The 19690-nt window shown below is 37.6% G+C and overlaps 1 protein-coding gene across 5 annotated transcripts in view; it reads left to right on the top strand.

Annotated features, from left to right (window-relative positions):
• Nucleotides 1-19690, top strand: part of SUGCT (succinyl-CoA:glutarate-CoA transferase) — a 329484-nt gene that overhangs the window by 239874 nt on the left and 69920 nt on the right. The window contains exon 13 of one of the 5 annotated variants that reach the window (XM_054059906.1): nt 17706-17762. The exons of 3 other annotated variants lie outside the window; for them this stretch is intronic. In XM_054059906.1, the coding sequence (XP_053915881.1) occupies nt 17706-17747 (42 nt within the window). In that variant the 3' untranslated portion in view covers nt 17748-17762. Of the gene's footprint in view, nt 1-7283; nt 7375-17705; nt 17763-19690 lie in introns of those variants that run through there. One more of the 5 variants, XM_054059904.1, reaches the window with a different exon arrangement.

The following is a 19690-nucleotide window of genomic DNA, read 5'->3' as shown; positions in this document are numbered from 1 at the left end:
CACTTTGCCCAGACATTAATATATAAAATCCTTCTTTCTTATAGGAAGGGTTAATGAAGCTCAGGTTTCAGCAGGAAGAGAGACCCCTTCCATATGACACTAACAAGCCTTTCTTTTGACACAAATATGTTTGATCAGCCAAAATGCAACAATTACAATCATTCAAATTAATGGTGTTCAGCCAAATGTAACATCACAAACACTGAAAGGCTTGAATTACACATTGTTCCAGAAAGGATAAAACCAGTTTTTATGGCAAACTTGCATAACTGCAAATTGTTGGTGTCTGTGTTTAGGTGCCAACAAGTGCACTTGGGCGCCTCTTGTCTGATCAAGACTGTCGCCTTCTGTGTTCTTCAGGAAAAGAGAACCACTAAACACCACAAAAGGTGACATTTGAGCAGACAAGGTGCTGAGCTGCATCCATTAATCTCTTATTAATCACACTGACATTTTCAAGGATGATTTTCTTGAGCAGGGGAAAATAAATCTCCCAATAGCTTACCAGGTACTGTGAGGACTAGAAGCAGGGTCTGTAATAAGAGGCCAATGAAGGATTGAATTTTCTGTTACCAAGAGACAAAATAAACAAATGTGTTTCATCCTGAGAACATCCACCTGGGGGACAGTTCTCAAGGCACAGTCACTCACTACGCATTTTGGCTTTCTTGGATTGCACTCAATCTCCCAAGATGATTCCAAATTTTGGACAGCTATCTGAACCAAAGTTTCATATTGCTTATTGGTATGTGTTTGGTTTTTTTTATTACCAAACTTTTTTTTGCATGTCTGAGCAGACTGGTTAACTGTTTGCTCTTGCATTTCCCATCAGCCTTACGTCTATTGGCCTAAACTCCTTATTGTTTGAAGCATCTGCGCTAAACAGCCATTATCGCTGTTTGACAGTATTTTCTTATTGAATTTTCATTTCTTACCTTCAGACCTGCACGGAATACATTCAGGAACACCTTCAGAAGTAATCACGGTAGGGTATCCCAGTGGGAGGAACGCAGTTCTGTCTTATCTGTCATTACACTTGTGACACGGGTATATGTATTTGTTGGTCTCTTGTGTTTGGCAAAGAACAGGACTGTGCCCTCACTGTTCAGGAATCACATAAAACCTCTTTGCATCTATGCTTGAGATGTGGACACATTAGTTATCTGTTGTATTTTTTTTAAATTTAGCTTACTGTTGAAAATTGTGTTTCTTCTAGTCACGGCCACATCAAAAGCTCAACAGACTTGTGGTCTGTCACTATACAGCGCCCTTAAAAAAGAAAACAGTATTTTTTACCACTTAGTACTCTGTTGTCTACAAATTGTATGGAGCCTAAGACAGAAAGCTGGGAAGTTAGGCATAGACACTGGTTGGTATAACCGTTGCAGATATCCCTGTAAATGTTTTAAGTGGTTGTAATGGCTGTAAGACAGGGTGTTTTTGAGAGACAACTGCAGGATTCTTTCATTTATTTTTTTTCTCTTCTGAAAGACTTGAGCGTTTACCTTTACTGTTGGCAGCTGTAGCAGAGATCCACAGATTGCTGATCAAGACAGTATGTCCATTTAAAGCCCTTCCCTTTTCTTCCTTTCTTTGCAATTCCAGAAAACTACAGTGTCACATGTTAAATTAGGTTTCTACCTGCCCAAATCCCTCAGAAATTCACACAGCTCTGCTATATTCATGATGTCAGTATCATTACATGCATATAATCTGTGAGATACGTTCTCCAGTAATTCCCAAATTCCCATACAAGTTCATCCAGCCCTGACAGCATGGCAGCTCCTCCCGTCAGGTATTGTTCTCGGGAGGTGTTTCCAGATGTTACAGAACTCAAATATATATGCTTTATTTCTAGAAGTCACCTTTATGAAATAAATATTTAAATGTTTTCTCTAGCAGAAAAAAACCCCTGAGTTTAAATTTTTGCTATTTTGACCTCCAGTGCTGGAGTGCTCTCACAATAGAAACATGTACATAATGTTTCAAATAATTCAACGCAACAACTGCTAATATTGTTTATGATATTTGGTCATTTTTTTTCTCCACTGTCTTCTGAAAATAAAACACATTGCAATCAAAGCCAAAGTGATCTGCATTACATTTTTGTGTTCAGGCAATATAAGGTCTATATAGACTCTGTAAAGTTAGGGATTTTGTCTCCTCTTGCTTTGAATAGTGTTATTACTGCATTTCTAAATATCATATATCATATGAATGCTCTCGTTCGGATCCATGCACCTTCATGGTCATCCAGTAACAAAGAAATAGTTTAGAAATTAGCTAATAAATGGAGACACTTCCTGCAAATAAGTGGTAAAGGAAAGTCCATTATGAATCTAGACACAATTAAATGTTTTAAAAATTCAAAGGTTCAAAGGTATGATCAAAAGTCACCTGAAAAACACATTGTTATTCTACTTGGAAACAGCTCTGTGACCTTTTTCTAAGTTAGGGAATTAATACAGGTTAAAGAAATGCAAGTAAATTAGTGGATCAAAACTGAAATGAAATTTTACAACACTAGTAGAATACTATCCTAGAATCATAGAATCACCAGGTTGGAAAACACCTCTTGGATCATTGAGTCCAACCATTCCTATCTGCCACTAAACCAGCTCCCTGAGCACCTTGTCTACCCATCTTTTGAATACCTCCAGGGATGGGGGCTCAACCACCTCCCTGAGCAGCCTAGAATACTGTCCTGCTGTATTATGAAGAAAAATCCCGTCACCGCCTGCATTTTCTTTTCTATAAATTATTGCGCTGTGCTCTTCAGCTTCATGGCAGCCTTGCACTAAAAGATTAGTACCTATGGTGGTATCTTAACAATAATATAATTATATATATCCAGAGTATAATATATTTAGCTGTGTTTTTGTATGTATATACACATATGCATGTGACAGAAGAATTTGTTTTTTAAAGAAAACGTTGAAGTCACTCAGGTCATCAGATACCTTGAATACAGAAAAATGACATCTGAACTTTAATTGAAATTAAGTGGGAATCTACTGTAACAGCAGTGATTCTGAGGAGATACTCCATGGTCAACATCAGTTGGGATTTCTGAGTCTCTGAAATATCCAGATATATTCATAGAATCATAGTTGAAAGGGAGTTGGAAGGGATCATCTAGTTCCAACTCCCCTGCCATGCGCAGGGACACATCCCACCAGATCAGGCTGCCCAAGGCCCCATCCAGCCTGACCTTGAACACCTCCAGCGATGGGGCAGCCACAACTTCCCTGGGCAACCTGTGCCAGTGCCTCACCACCCTCATGGTGAAGAAGTTCTTCCTTATGTCTAGTCTAAATCTGCCCCTCTCCAATTTATGCACATTGCCCCTAGTCCTGTCACTACAAGCCTTTGTAAACAGTCCCCAGCTTTCTTGTAGTCCCTTCAGGTACTAGAAAGTCGCTATAAGATCTCCCCGCAGCCTTCTCTCCTTCAGGCTGAACAACCCTAACTCTCTCAGCCTGTCCTCGTATGGGAGGTGTCTTGCTGTTACTTGAGCTGAGGAGTTAATTGGCCCTGACGTTGTCAATAGTTATGATCCAGGCTGACAGAACATTGCTGGTGGTTCTGGTCAAAACAGACATCAGCTTAAACAAAGTGTACTGTTTCAGTACTGTATGACTAACCTTTGACACTCATGGAAATGATAAAGTGACTACAGACTCCTGATTTTTTTCCTCTGTCTTTCTTCCAGTGCAGTGGGCTGTTGCTTGTGCAGGAGCTGGTGTGTTGTGGCAGTGGTTATATAATTGACATGGGCAGGGACAGATAAAGTTGTGTATTGTTTGCATATTGCAGGTACTTGAATCAGTACTGTTTCAGCTTGTTGTTCCATGAAGTTATTGAAAATAAACTGAGCCATAATTCATACTTTTGAAACCTCTCTAATAGTGTTGTTACTGAGAGTATTTGTTAGGTTATACAAAGGACTGCCAACAAAGTCCTTGATTGTACTAGGTGCTGGATAAACAAAGAGGTGTTGGTCATCAGTAGCCAAGGACTTCACAGTCCAAATAAAGCAAGGGTCAGGTGGGGTAGAGGTATCAGACAAAAGTGTGTGAACAATGTGATATTTAGGATAAATGTCATTTCCACAGTTCTTGGCTTCTGCAATTGCCGACACAGTTTGAGGAGTCCAGTGGTGGAGGTACAGTTTCCTGTCACTGCTTACTGGGCGTACCTCTCCAGGAAGGACTCAAATAGTTTCAGAGCACTACTCTCACTGCAGAGGGCCAAGATGATGGGAACGGATGTCTGTCCTTTGCCCATTGATGGGTGGAGAATATACATCAGTCTCTTAGGTGGTGTCAGTTGTGTGTCCTGGCTTGACTCCAGACTGTGATGTGTCTAAAAGGTTAATTTCTATTAGATGAGAATGTCCTTGGCCTTTGACTATCTTCTCAGTGAACTAGCTCGTGGGAAGTTTGATACTGGGCGGTAGTTGGCTAGAACGAGTGTATCTAGGGTGGGTTTCCTTTCTGTGGATAAACAGAGCATGTGTATCTCCAGGAATAGGAGTTTGGCATCCTCTGGCAGCACTCCATCAATTATGGCCAACAAAGGTGGTTCTTTTTATTATAGATGTTCTAAGTATTCTCTTTGTATTTTCCATCCCATCAGTGACTAATTTAGATGTTCAGATGTAGTATTTCAGCTGACTTGTCTAGTTGTCTGCTTATATGAATTTTTACTGTTCACTTTACTATCAAGAAGCATGGGTTAATGATTTATGCAGCCAACCTATTCCTGCACTCTACTTTTGTCCTGTGATGTCTGTGTATGATGAACGTAAGTTCATGAATGCTGATATTTCTGCTGCAGCTGTAGCTCTTTAAGGGTCAGTGAAATCTCTTTTGTCTTCATGCATTCTCTTCTCATGGCAGAATCTTTAGTTTTGTTTAGGAAGTGTATTTGATATTTGAAACTGAAGTGCAGGTTCTGATTGTTTATTACAACTGTTAAGGACGAGAAAGCCTGATCTCTGCTTCAGCCTGACAAAAGTACTTGCAGATTTCCCCTGCTGTTTAGGATGCTCTTTAGTTTAGTTTTGTGCTGGGTTCACATGCGCACTAATACCAAGAAGTATGGAAGTTTGGCTCTGATTCTAGTTTCACTTAACCCAAACAGACACTGAGTCCTTAATCTAACTTCATGTAGCAGGTTTTCAGTAGTAGCTTTCTGTGATCAATAGAACAGTTGACGACTGGAATTTTCATTGTAATCACAGAAAGCTGCACTAAATGGACCAATATTTGTACTGGTGTTGTAATCCCCCTCTCACATCTTCTATGCATCAAAGCAAATAAAAGCTGGTTTCTTATAGCTTGTTGTACAAGTTATGCTTTATATCTGGTAACCCCCATCATGGCAGCTGATGATTATCTACTGCATAGTTAATGCTTCACTACTACTACTGTGTTATACCACCCCTGTGTGCAAGGGAGAAGGGGTTTGGTGACACGGAGGGTTGACAACTCCAGGTGAGGGAATTTGCATCTGTCATTTTCTGTATTTTATGACCACGGATGTTTTTAATTGATAGCAGTATTAGGCATGATGACAAAAATATTATATTATTGTGCTACTATCATTCTGCTGTTTAATAACCCTCTTAAAGACAAATATAGAAGCTGTATTATTTTTTTCCCAGCATTATATAATATTGTTGTGTCACAGCATCAAAAAGGCTCATCACAGATTCAAATTTCATTTTAAATTTTATCATCATGTTTGAAAACTGAAAGGACAATGAGTAAGATTGGGATCCCATTCAAGTACTGTTTTGTAATTACACTGACTCAGGAATCCTGAATTATTTTTCCAAAAGGTTAGGTTTGAGGTCAGTACCTGAGTTGTTTTCTCACATGTGCTTTATAATCGCCTTCAGTGGAAGTGCTTGAGTAAGTAAAAGCTGGGAACCAGGCTCTGTAAACTTTATCTACCTCAATACAATAGCAAATTTTCCTATGGTTTTCTGAGGAAATGGGTTTGAATCTTCCAAAGAACTTATTCTGATGTGTGCTGGTAGGACTCCTTCTTGTCTGCTTACAAGCAATACATGTGCTTGAAGAAATGGATTACTGTTGGAGTGAGAATTTCTTGTTTACCAAAATATCACTTCATATGATCCCCATACTTCAAAATGGTTCCCAGTTTTGAGGATTTATATTTTTACTGGCTTCAGCTTTAGTGTACATTTTTGTAGCAGTCTCTGTTTGACTTATACTTCGCATCATGTTAATCTTCACAGTTGTGGGATTTCCATTGTAAAAAAGACGCTATTAATGTCCTCCAACCATTGTTCAAACATTGCCACCTTAATAAAAAACAAAACAAAATAAAGTAACTTTTAAATGTTCTCTTGGTGCAGGCAAAGCTGTTCTGCCTTTTGCTTTCATTTCAGCCTGTAGGCAAACATTGGTTTTAAAATCTGTCACACAGTCTGATTGATCACTTTCCAGGAAAACAGAATTCAAGTCATTTTTAAAGTTGATTCATAATGGATTAAACAGAGTTGCCACATAAAGAAGAAACATTTTATTCCTTTCTAATGTCAGAGGAGCTGATACGCTCTGTTTAGCAGTAAAACTTCCTAAATAGCTCAAGCATTCACTAACTACACAAGCACCAAAACTAGACATAAAACAGGAAGGAGAATTTCAATCCAGATGTAGTAATCTTATGCTCTTCAAACTGGTGTATTAGTAAGTGAAGTATGTTTGAAAAAGCAGTCTCAGTAGATGTATCAGAAGTACAACCCTCAAGAAATGCAGCATGTAATAGTATTAACTAAACCTGAAGGTGAAAACCTGACTTCATTGAAGTAATGGGAGATTTTGCTGTTGACTTCCAGGATCTAGAGTTTTACACAGTTTTAAAAGTGTAGGTTTATAAGGTTACAGTTTTACATTCAGGCAGAGTTGACTTGATGGTTGGTAGGAGGATACAGTGAGTTTCTATTGAGGCTTTTTGATTAATATATAGAAAAAAGAAGTTTCATCTGTTCTGAGAATAGTGTTAAAGGGCATTATTTTTCATGGTCTTGGGGTACTTGGAGAGTTTTGCCCTTCAAAAATGGCTGAACTTTGTTACTTCTGAACTATATGCTGTGCGTAGTATGTATATGTATTTTGCTATAATTTTATCGTCCTAAATTGTCTCATAAAAGTAAAGGAATTCACACTCTCAAGAAAGCAAAAAAAATTCTTTAAAAAAAACAGAAAGAGATGGGAGTATGATAATGATTCTCAATGTCTCCTTTGCAGGCTACTCTAGTTAAAAATACCAAGAAAATCCTGAAGAACTGCTTCCCGGAAATTAGATCCCTTTACAGCACCCCATTTTAGATATCTCAACTCTCTACATCAGTTTTGAAAATGTAAGCTGCATTAATGTTCTCCAGTTACTTTTACTGAGCTAAATCAGTTTCCTAAGAATCACTCAAACACTGCGGTTAACTTAAAGAAAATAATAGGTTTCTGCTAATGTCCAGCAGTACTCCCAGCTGTTCGGTCAGTTTTTAAATTTAATTATGCCGTGGAGTTTTACATTAGAGGGCAAGAGAAAATAGGGCAGTTAGTATTTTCTTGTAAGCCACATGTACTTAGGGGTTCTTCAGAATAAGTAATTTACAGTCTAAGATAGAGTGCTTGAAAAAAAGGGCCCTGTTTGCATACAACATGATTTAGCAGCCAAATAAATAAGAAACATTTTCAATGGGGCTTGCTTGCAAGTAGGAATGAAACTCATCTCAAGGACAGCATACTTACCCAGGAGCCTGGCCTCTCTGCTGTGATAGCTTAATCTACCATTGTTTTCACATGGTCTGTTTTCCTGAAGTTTGTTGACAGCCATTAGTAATTAATGACAGACTATTGCTTTTGCCAAATATTAGGTAGACACTTGGTGCTCATTCGCCTCAGCCTTTCATTACAGCCACATTTTAGCTTAAACTTAGTGGCTTCTGTTTGCTGTTCAGTTAAGTGGGAGAACTTATCTATTTATTTTTCTAAGTTCTTGACCTAAGACTAAGCTATTCTGCAAGTTACTTAATGGGATGTGTGCTCACATCAGCTGAGGTAGGAATGATTCTACCCATACCTCAGTGATAACCTAACGTCAGTTAACTGTGCTATAGGTTGACGTCCAGAAAAAACAAGAGATGTATACTGATTCTGAAGATTTTATTATATTTTCTTGCCGGGTTTCTGTGCTGTGCAATATAAGTGTTGTATTGAGCCTATTAAACTGATAGAGCTGTTGGAATGGGTCCAGAAGAGGGCTAGAAGGATGATCAGAGGGCTGGAGCACCTTCCCTATGATGACAGGCCGAGAGAGTTGGGCTTGTTCAGCCTGAAGAAGAGAAGGCTGCGAGGAGATCTTATAGCGACCTTCTAGAATGGTTGTGGAGAACAGGTTGTGGAATGCCCCATCCCTGGAAGTGTTCAAGGCCAGGTTGGATGGGGCCTTGGGCAGCCTGATTTAGTGGGATGTGTCCCTGCCCTTGGCACGGGGGTTGGAACTAGATGATCTTTAAGGTCCCTTCCAACCCAAGCTATTCTATGATTCTATAAATTATTTAGAATCAGGCAGTGACAACAATTAATTGAAGCCGTAATTGCTTTTGCAGTAATGTTCATATTTTGCCATATCGCATTGCCCTTTGCTTATCCCTTTTGCTACTGTAAGCTGTTGTAATTATTTCTCTTAAAAAAAGGATATGAAAACAGAGCAGATGAGTGACACCATATTTGTTCTAACCATTCTTGGATAGCCACCATTACAATTCTTGAATTCCTGATGTAGTTCAGTAGGTCAACTAAAAAAGAAAAAAAATTATGTCAATAGTTAAAGCTGATAGTCTGAACACTTGTGTGCCTGGCATGATTTTGGATTCCTATGCCTTCACAGTTTGACTTCATTTTCTTTTTCATGGGGGAAATTATTTCAGTTATGGATTTACTCTTTCAAGTTTCTGCTTAGGGAGTTCACAATATAAAAGAGAATTGGTCTGTATGTTTTCAGTTTGCCATAAGAATAAAATCATTGCGGTATTCTGGAGATTTGCAGTGTGCACAAATTAAGATCAATTTTCAACTTTTTCTTCTATTAAACGAAAACCTAGTTTTTACATGCTTTAAGGATTGTTTCTGAAAACCTATTTTACTGCTACCCATCATATCATCTCCCTGTTCAAAAGGTAAAATCAAGAGTTATTCACAGTATTTTCCATGATCTGTTTCCCAGGCTTAGGTTTTCAAATGGAGTTTCCTTTAAAAAACACTTTTCTGTCTTGCAGTTCAATTTCCTGTAGTACTGGCCATGTTAAGAATCACAAGCAAAGTATTCTCTGAAAGTTTGTGGATCATAGTGTGCAACCTAAGCTGGGAGGGGTAGAGGAAAAGGAGGGAGGGCGAAGGTTCCTTCCGTTCTTAAAAGTAATTGTCCTTATGTGATGGAAATTGCAGTCACCTGCCTAGCAGTGGAAAATCTTTAGCTATAAGGAAATCTACAGCATCATCACTTCATTATATCTGCTATCAACCTCATGCTGGACAGCAGCTTTGATGAGACTGATAAAGGCAGGGTTATTGAAACAACAGAAGTTCTTGGGAGACCATAGTTATAAATTATACATATCTTCTTGCCGAAGCTACTGCGTAAAAACTTTATGCACTTGCAAATTGTACTTGGAGCAGATTTGGGTTCAGAGATGACATCAGGTGGGTTATTTCAGTGCTGTGTAAGTGTAAATGAGATCAGATTTTAGCCCCGTCTGTAATTAAACTTTTATATCCGATTTACCATGAAAAAATGAATTAACCACTACTGGTCCTGTGGTTGTCATGCCTGAATATCTAAAGCAACTAAAGTCTCCACTACTCAACACATTTGAACTATTAACTTCCCTCCATCTCAAATGTCATTTTTAAAATTACTTGCCATATAGTGCTGCAGTTCTGCAATTATTTTTTTATGTATTTTATAATGGTCTTCTACGTTCTTTTACCTAAAATTGTGTACAATGTGCTGCAAGTGCAGTATCTGGTTTGGTTTTTAAATATAAAGAGGTATTCTTCTTGCCTTGTGAACTTTCAAAATACCAGGCAAGGAAAGATGATAGGAGTTTCTTTTCACCTATATAAGTGCATCTTTCTCCTTTCTTCTCCTAATTATTCCCTAGAAACATCTGGTAACTTTCTGCCTAACTGTCAATTTTCTATTTCTGCTTTATTAGCTGAACACCTGCATGCCAGCTGAGTACGTACACACATTCCTGAATATCAGGAGTGTTATTACCAGCCTGACTTGTAACAAACTTGCGGTGTGATAGCACAGTAATATTCTCTTTACTCCCATGTTATTAATTTAAGTATTAAAAAAGCTCATAAATCCTAGTACTTGAGGTCCTAGCTTATTAAAGTACTAGCTTACTAAATCTCTGGTCCTTAAATGCACTACAGGTAAAATATGGTATTTAATACACTGATTAATGTATAATGTTTCTTCTTATCATCTTTATTCTCTCAATTTCACTTTGTGGAACGCTGTTCTGGCTGCTTTTCTGAATGAGTACTTAGCCCAGAATAAGCTTAACTCAAAAGACGTTTATTTTTCCACAATCTCTGAGTGAGCTGAAAAATCCCTGTAAAAATAGAAAACTTAGTTTAAAAAATATATTAGGCCACTCGGTAAAGTTTTAACCTCATTGAAATATTTGTCGCTTTCTGATCAGCTTCTGTAACACCATATTGTGAACAAAAAGGATAAGTCAAATAACACTCCTGTCAAGCTAAGAGCCTTCTTTTAAATAATAGAAAGAAAGGTATACTAAAATAGTTATATACCAATTAAAAGATCTACTAATTCAAATAACATCAGGAAAAAGATTTTGCATGCTCTTGAGCTTGTCTGTTTATTCTAGCTGTATCAGTTGAGCTAGTAAAGATATTGCCTCTCCTTTTAAATCCTGCTGTATGTAATAATTACCGTTCCATGTTCTTCATTGTTATTCTAAGAGCATGTTACAGTTTGAGAGAGTGTTTCTGCCTTTGAATAACACTAGGATAGAGAAAACTCTTTTGTTCCAGTCCACTAGTTTGTTAAATGGAGTTGATAGCATTTTCATTTGAATTTCGCCTGGGTGACTGTTCCACGTGTGTGCTTAGTGGAGTTTTTTTTCTTATCATGCCACTGTCCTGCTCTTTGACAGGAATCATCCAAGCTGTCACCTCTTCACTAGCTATCTGCTAGCTCTACCTTACATACCCTCTTTCTGCGGCTCTCAGCTCCAGCTGCCTCTCTTCAATACTCACAGCCCACTCCCACAGTCTTCTGACTCTTTTCCTTTCTAATCACCTGTGCATTTCCCAGCTGGGCCATTTACACCAGTTCTGGCAGTCCTCTCTTGGCCATGTTTGCTGATTCTGGTCTGAATTCTGGATGTGGAGGTTTTCCCTCTCCCTTGATATCATCTAAAGTCACCCAGGTAGAGGCCCTGTAGTGCCTTATTTATCTTTAATTTTTCATAGTTTGCCTTCTTTGTCTTTTCTTTGTCTTCCTTTCTCCTTCATTATCTGTCATCTTGGGTTGTGTCAATAGGGATCTTACGCAGGTGAAGCAAAACTCTTTGGGCTGAAGCAGCACTAAGTGAGATGGCAGATGGTCAGATCATAGTTTGTGACAGTAGGTTTTGAAAGGTAGAATGTAGATTGAATACAGAGAGAATTGTTGCCTACTACCCATTACTGTGTGAGCGAAGCCATAGGAGACAGAAATGACACTGGAAAAACTTTAACATGAACAGCTCTGTAAGAAACAGACAGGCGTAAGTAAGCGAATGTCTTTGATGGCTGACCAGATTTCTAACATTTCTGATTCTTGTGATTCCAGGAGAGAGTGATGAAGGGGAAGGTGATAAGCCAGAAGGGCTGTTTTCTGCAGGGAGTGAACGATAGAAAATGCAGCACGCTCAGCTGCTTGAAATAACTAGAAACTCATATTGGAAAAATCTTATACAGCAGAGGGTTAAATCTGAGCCTATATTTCTCAGAAAACATGTTAGAATTCATATGAAAAAGCTTTAAGGACTTCATTTTAATTGACCTTGGATACACAGCAGGTCATGGCCTTCTAGGGAATTAGAACCAGAGTGTTCATCAGGGAACAATACAAGTTTAGAAGGTCAAGAGCTGATTCCTAATCATAAGTGCAAATGTTCTCATGTGTGTTTAATATGAACTGGGAAATACTCTGCAACATGTTGGTCTGGAAGAAATTGGAGAGGAGGCATTAATATATAATTTTTATATTGAATATGATATTTTGAATATGTTGTTTAGTGCATTTTAAAATAATGAGAAAAAGTATGATAAAGGGCCAGACATAGCAATAACCACATGCTTTTCGTAATAATGAGATCAATAAACAGCTGAGGCAGTGAACTTCCCTACGTGTTGTTGAAAATTTAATTGTAAAGACATGGTTTCTAACTAACTTGTTTTACCAAAACAGGAAGGGGTGGTGGGTGCAAAGAGTTTCCCACGTTAAATTTAGGAACAGTCAAAATAAAACAAACGCTGAAATTATCCAATTTACTCCAGGCTTTGTGAAGAAGAATGGGCAAGTAATTGTCAATTATGAAGTGGGATTGGAATGCAGGTTGTAGAGGGATAATTAATTGAGAGATATTTCATTTTGATTAACGTGGCTTGAAAAAGTGCCATCTGAAGAGGTTTCAGGACTGCAGGGCGGTCTGCTGCAGATGGGCAAGGGACTGGCATGCAGCACTAATGGGGTTGTGAAGTAGATCAGAATCTGTCACGTTACTGAAAATAAAATAAAGGATTAAGGAAGAAGAAAGGATAGTCTTATGATCAAGAGTTAGGTCTCTCACTGGGAAACCTGGGGTCATTCCCAGCTTGTGCCATACAGTTCCTGTGTGGCCTCTGGTGTGCAGTTGAGGGCTGGATTGCAATGTGCTCCAGGGGCATTCTTGCAGGATATAAAGCAGCTGCCCTGCCAGAATGATTATATTAGTGTTCCCTTCATCACTGTTATAGGTTGGGCATTAGAGGAAAGGGGAAGAGAAGAGGATTAGTGGGTTTGCAACTGGTATTCTCCTTCTTTCAAGTTCAGTAGGTGGAGTAAAGCTGAGAAGAGGTCAGGCTCATTTTTGCTATTTTTCCATCCTGCATGCAGACCCACCACCAAGGAGGCAGCTGTGATCCAGCTAGTGCCATAGCTCTTTCACAAGGTTTCTGTAAAGTAGCACACAAGGCAGCTCATTCTTCTCTTTCAGAACCTTTTGTTTCACTGTCTCTTCATATCCCAGTAGGAATATTTGGAAAAGGTGATACATTATCTGAGGCTTGTTTATATAATGCAAAGAGTATTGAGATCTTTGGGTAAGAAAGATGAAGTGTGGTTATTAGTTTGCTTAAAATAAACAGTTATTATTTTAGCTGAGAGTGATTTTAATCTTGTTTTCTTTTTGGTTAATTTATGAATTTGAAAAATGAGACTTTGAGGAGGGGACATACATATCTTCCCCCTATCTTCCCTCAGAGGAGATTTTAAGACTTGGTAGAGCAGAGGTGCAAAATGGAAAATGTTATTGCTCTGAAGAGGCATCATTAGTGCAATATGTGGAAGCAGGCTGTCTACTTTCCTGCATGAACCATTTTACCACAAACAGATTCCTTTTCTGACACACAGCTTTCAGCGAAATCACCTAACAACTGTTAGCCAGACACGAGTGTCTTTGGCATTCAACAAATTACTTGCACATCAGACAGCGCTGATTACTACCGGAAAACAGTATAAATATCACGTTCTATATTACACTTGTAAAATTGATTTTTACCTCCTTTGCAGAGTTAGTATGCCAAAAACTTTTTAAATTGTGTAATGAAGTTCAAGGAGATAATTCTGGCTGCAAAACTACAAACAAACAGAAGAAGAATACATGTGTCATTGTAATGTTCTTCAGCTGATTCCATCTGTATTATCACCTGTTTTCATGTTGCAAACAGAGCTTTAATTTCTGCTGCATTCAGACTTCTGTATTGATTAAATATGAATCAAATTTAGCATTATGCATTTATTTATATTCATAGAATCATAGAATGGTTTGAGTTGGAAGGGACTTTAAAGATAATCCAGTTCCATCTGTGGAACTGGACCCCAGCTCTCTTGTGAGGTCTCACAAGAGAGGAATAGAGGGGCAGAATCACTTCCCTTGACCTGCTGGCCACAGTTCTTTTGATGCAGCCCAGGATACGGTTGGCCTTCTGGGCTTCTCATCAACCTGCACCCCCAAGTCCTTCTCTACAGAGCTCCTCTCAATCATGTCATGCCCCATTGTGTATTGAAATCGGGGATTGCCCCAACCCAGGTGTAGGATCCCCAGGTGTAGGACCTTGCACTTGGCCTTGTTGAGTTTCATGAGATTCACAGAGGCCCACTTCTCCAGCTTGTCCAGGTCCCTCTGGATATTAGTCTGTCCTTCCAGTGTGGCAACTGCACCACTCAGCTTGATGTCGTCTGCAAACTTGCATATCCTACATTATTACAACATTTCTTTACTTTTGTAAAGACGTTCATAGTCTTTATAAAGTACATTAAGTACCTTTCTTTATGAAGTATTTCAGTGCTTTCATGTGAATAGTACTTACAAGGAGAGTCCTTTGAAAAGTTCAAATGAATAGTTGTTCTGCCAGATGATGGTATTTTTCAACCTGAATTGTAAGGGTAAATCTTCAAATAGATTCATCTGAAAAAGAAAAATTAAGCATTGTGTTTCTTTGTAGCCATGTTAAATGAGACACTTCAGAACTTTTATGATCCTTCATCTCAAAGTAACATTTTTGAGACCAATTCAAGGTATATTTTATCAGAACATGAATATATCAGTACTTCATTTCCAATTGAAATAAACATTTCATTTGACCCCAGAATTCATTCCTTTTATCCTTTTGGCTTGAACTACAGTTTGAAAAAGCAACTGTTTGCAGAAGGGTAACATTGTTAAAAACACTCCTTTACTTGTAGAAGACTTAAAAATCTCCACAATTCCTACTTAGAAAAAGTAGAATTTAACTGTACTGATTTTAAAATTTATGTTCTGAAAATACAAGCTCATTTCTAGTTGTATATGTGAATGACATTACTACTTTGAATTCCTGGGAACATATTGCATAGATAATGTTACTTATGTTCTTAGAAGTATTTGAAAAATTAAGTCTCTAAAGCTTTCATGATTACTTAGAATGGTAACAGAGGTTTTGTAGTTGCACAATGCCTGAAACAACACACTCGAGTATTTCTCTAAGCACAACTGTACAAAATGTCATTTATGATTGTTGTTTGTAATAATCTGGAGCTGAATTTTACTCATCAACAGCAACAACAAAGAAAGGGCAGGTCTATGACACTATAAATCTTGTTGCTGGGTGTTCTTGTGTTCTTTTCCTCATAACATCTAGTGGTACTTACACAAAATTGAGCCTGCTGGAAATTCTTGAAGGTTGAAAAAGAGGAAAGAAAAGAAGAGACAAGGAAAGGAGAGACCATCACCTTGATGAGTCATTTTCAGAAAGGACCATTATAGATGAAATTGTCCTGAGCCCAGAACAGAAATAAAGAAAACAAATTGAAAATTAAGAAAATTAAATATAAATTTCATCAAGTTATGTGTTTGTCCTTCCTACCTTTTTACCAGTTATAGTACTACCAAGAAAATTCACAGAAAGGACTATTATGTACAATGGCATATAAGTAATTAAGTAAAAGATCATTGCAGCTGACAAGAGCAACTTCCTGCTGTAGACTTAGTCAAATCTGTAGTTGAAAGCATGAGACATGGGAAAGGTACATCTTCCACTGCTTGAAGACTCAAGCCCTTCTTTAAAGCTGCTTCTCTGCATTTGAAAGGAAAAGCTTCTGAATTCCTAGAGTAAGGCACATCTTAAACCATATGAACCACTTTCTGTGCTGACAGAATTTAGTTAAAGCTCATTATGTAAAAAGGTGCTATAAGGAAACTTTATAGAGTGAATGCTCTTTATAAACTGGAAGCTAAGGTTCAGCTAGTTTCCATTTAATCCTCCAATATTGCCTGCAGCAGCCAAGTAAATTTCATAACAGACTCTCTCCCCCCAAATGAAAACCATGTGCCTGCATCATTTTTCACTCCTTTCCTAGTTCCCCCCATTCAAACCTCTCCTCAGTGCTTTAAAGAACCTTGCAAGAATTCATAGAATTAAAATTACTCTGGCTGTTATTAATTAGGCCACATTAGCACAAGTACTGTTCTTCCCAAATAAGCTGGATTACAGGCAAATTGACATGGGTGCATGGCAATGGAAAGCGTTAAAAAGCATGCATGTATGTTCTCTGTTCATGGATCTTCAAAAATTGCATTAGGATCTTCTTTCTCCATAGTGATATTAGCTTAAGTAGAGAATCGGGTAGGCAAAGCAGTGTGATTTAATAAGTACTCATTTTAGTTGAATTGATCTAGGGTAAGAGGAGTCTTGAGTTTGGGCTTTTTCTTATGGAATATTTGAATGCCACCATTTTTAGAGAGAATGTTTTCATTGTGTACTGACCAAGTGATTTCAGATTTTTTTTTTTCTGATTTATGTTACTGGAGACCTCTTCTTTAAGAAGAAAACATTTCTGGAACAACCATAGGCTTTCTTCATGAAAGTATGGCTTCATACTTCTTAGTATGCATAAAACTAACTACCAACAAGCAATAGTAAGCAGGAGTCACTAGGATGTCTACTCTTTTTCTAGATCTTGTTCTGTCCCTCACAGTGTGCCACCATTGGCAGTCAACCTCATCATTTTAGTGCTGCAGAACAATACAGACATTTATTTACTACTCACATTGCTGACAGAACAACTACGACTTTTGTCAGGGTGATACCTCTACTAATCCTTTTATAGGACTTAAAGGCAACTTAAAAATATATATTTTACATAGAACTACATATCTTAAACTCTGCATACAAGTAAAACCAATGAAGTCTGTAAAAGAAAAGTCTTAAGAAATTAGGAGCATTCTAGAAACAATTTAATGTTTGTTAGAACCCATGAACCAACAAATATATTTAAACATGATGGAGCTGACTTCTTCCCCTCAGATTGCCAGCACATCCGGATGAGAAAACAACTCTCATGTTTGTCTTTTATCATGACCAGAGCTTCGAATGAGACTGTCTCCACTAAAAAGTTTAGCTTCACAATTAGCATTCCTGCCATGAGTACCTTGCTCCTAATGTTATATCTACTGTCATATCTATAGTGACAGTTAGGAGGAAGATTCTTCCATCAGCATCGAGTAAACTAAAAAGAATTCTTACTCTGAGATGTCAGTGCAAGGAAGCGGAAGATAAGATTGTGAAGCATTTAGGGTTTCTCTAGTGATATTTAAAGATTAGGAGAAATGTTCAAAACAGAAGATTGAATTCTGACACATCTGTTCAGTGTCACAATAAATGGAAGTTAAAGCTAATAAGGATAGAGAATTTGGTTTAAATTTTTGATTGGAACACTTTTTTTTTTAAATCAATATATGTGAATTATGCTGTTGAATTTTTGAGATAACTTAAGTACTTTATTTGTGTTCTTTTTCTTCCTTGATAACACTATTAATAGTAATTTTAATTACTGTTTTCCAGACTTCTGTCTTTGCAGAGAGAACTAACAAATCCAAGAACTAAGAGAGAACTAATGGATCCCTATTGTCATTTGTTCACAACTGTTGAATTTTAACATATGGTTTTCATGTTATTCTGAAACTAATTTAAAACTTTTTGCATTAATTAGCAAAAAAAGACAAACACACTTCTAAATACATCTCAGTACTGCATAGTAATATAAGTTGCTGAACTATTGTGCGTTTTGTGTTCTACTATATAAACATCTAATTCAAAATATAGCAATAACATTTCCCCGGATCATAATTCATCAAAAGCAATACTGCTGTATAGATCTGAAAAATAAAATCCTACCACTTCTGCTGGTATGAAAAGAAAGGAGATTTTTTTGCCGTTAAATTGGTTCCTCTTAGAAATTTGCTGTGAGAACAACTGGACTAAGACAAGGTTCTTGAGGTGCTTCTGTGTTCTGTCTATTTATAGTCTTGGATGATTCTTTGTAAACTGAACTAGCTGGTTTTAAAGCACTAAAATGTTTTCAATCATGTTATTTTAATTAGAATTTGAAAGATCAGTTGTTTCTGAACTTAATACACGTTTCAAACTCTGACAGCTTTTGCGAACAGAAAAGTGTGAGTACTTCAGGAGAAAGATTCAGGCAGGTAGCTTCAATGACAGAATCACATTAATCTAACATTATTAGCCTAACCAGCAGAAAGAAAAACATTCTGCATTGCTGAAGGATGTGTTTAGCCTGTCACTTAGAACTTATACCTAAATAGATTAATGATAATAAACTAAATGTGTTTACTACTCCAGTTTTCCACGAGAAAACTATGAATGTCCATCTGGGATTCACCATTAACAGTCTAAAATGCAAAACCTGACTGAACAGTGGTAGACTCACATGTTTGTGACTCTTTTTTATGTCAGTGGAAGCAGGATCTGTTCACTTGCTAGCTAATCAACACATAACCCAAGGTTACATGGTTACACGGCCCCTTGTCCAGGTCCCCAGTTACATACTTCTCTTTGTAAAATTATTCCTACTTAATTATAGTAAACCTTTAAGGAACTGTGGCTGCATCTGCTTTAGCTTTTTAGAGCTTTTGAAGCAAATCTTTATTTACCATGCTTTGCTTCACATTGTGGAACTACCTTAGAGTGAATAAATTGGATTCCTATCTCATTTGCTTTTCTGCCATAATAAACTGCAATCAAAATTAAGCACCTGTAATTGAGTAATCAAACACAAGGTAAATATAACCTAAATACCTTGCAGCTACATTTAGCTATCCACTATATATGTGGAACTTTTAAAAAATGTTTTTTTTGGGTACCATGTTTCTTAAACTTGAAATTTGTCCCAACTTAGCATTTTTTACCTTCATGAAGTTCAGCAAAGACTTTCTTGCCTTAAATAGGTGAGCAATAATAATAACAAGAAAGCAAGCATCAGACATGACAGCTCAGTCTTTGATGTTTTCTTCTTGAGTGATGTGTTTCCGCAAGACAAATAAGTAAGCTATCTCCATGAGCCCTACCTGAAAAAAAAATCCAGATTTGTTCTGGAGATGGAGCACCTCTTTTCTCTTCAAGTACGTGTTGATGGATTAAGGGAGAATGCAGGCAGGCCCTAACTGTCAACTGCCTGTAAGCAAAGAGGCTTCACTAAAGATGGATCATTTGTTAGTGCTGAAAGGGAAAACTGGATTATACACACATCTGAGCTGTCCTTTATGCCTTATACTCTTACCACTTACTCAGGTCACACTTTCTGAATGCATTACTGCTTTTTCCTTCAACCCACAGAGTATTGACTAAGCCTTTGAGTATTTTGTTAAATGTAAAAAGGAAAAAACTGATAAGGAACATCTGTGTTAATGGATAGATGGGAGCAGTGACAGTGAGCTTCAGCAATACTGAGGATTTTATTTTATAGTGCAAATTCATTTTGGCAGCCTGTTTCACCTCTGTTGCTGTAAATCACAAGGCAGGTGACTTAT

This window comes from Cuculus canorus, chromosome 2 (assembly GCF_017976375.1).
Source record: "Cuculus canorus isolate bCucCan1 chromosome 2, bCucCan1.pri, whole genome shotgun sequence".
Classification (NCBI taxonomy): domain Eukaryota; kingdom Metazoa; phylum Chordata; class Aves; order Cuculiformes; family Cuculidae; genus Cuculus; species Cuculus canorus.
This window is presented reverse-complemented; position numbering and strand designations above follow the sequence as displayed.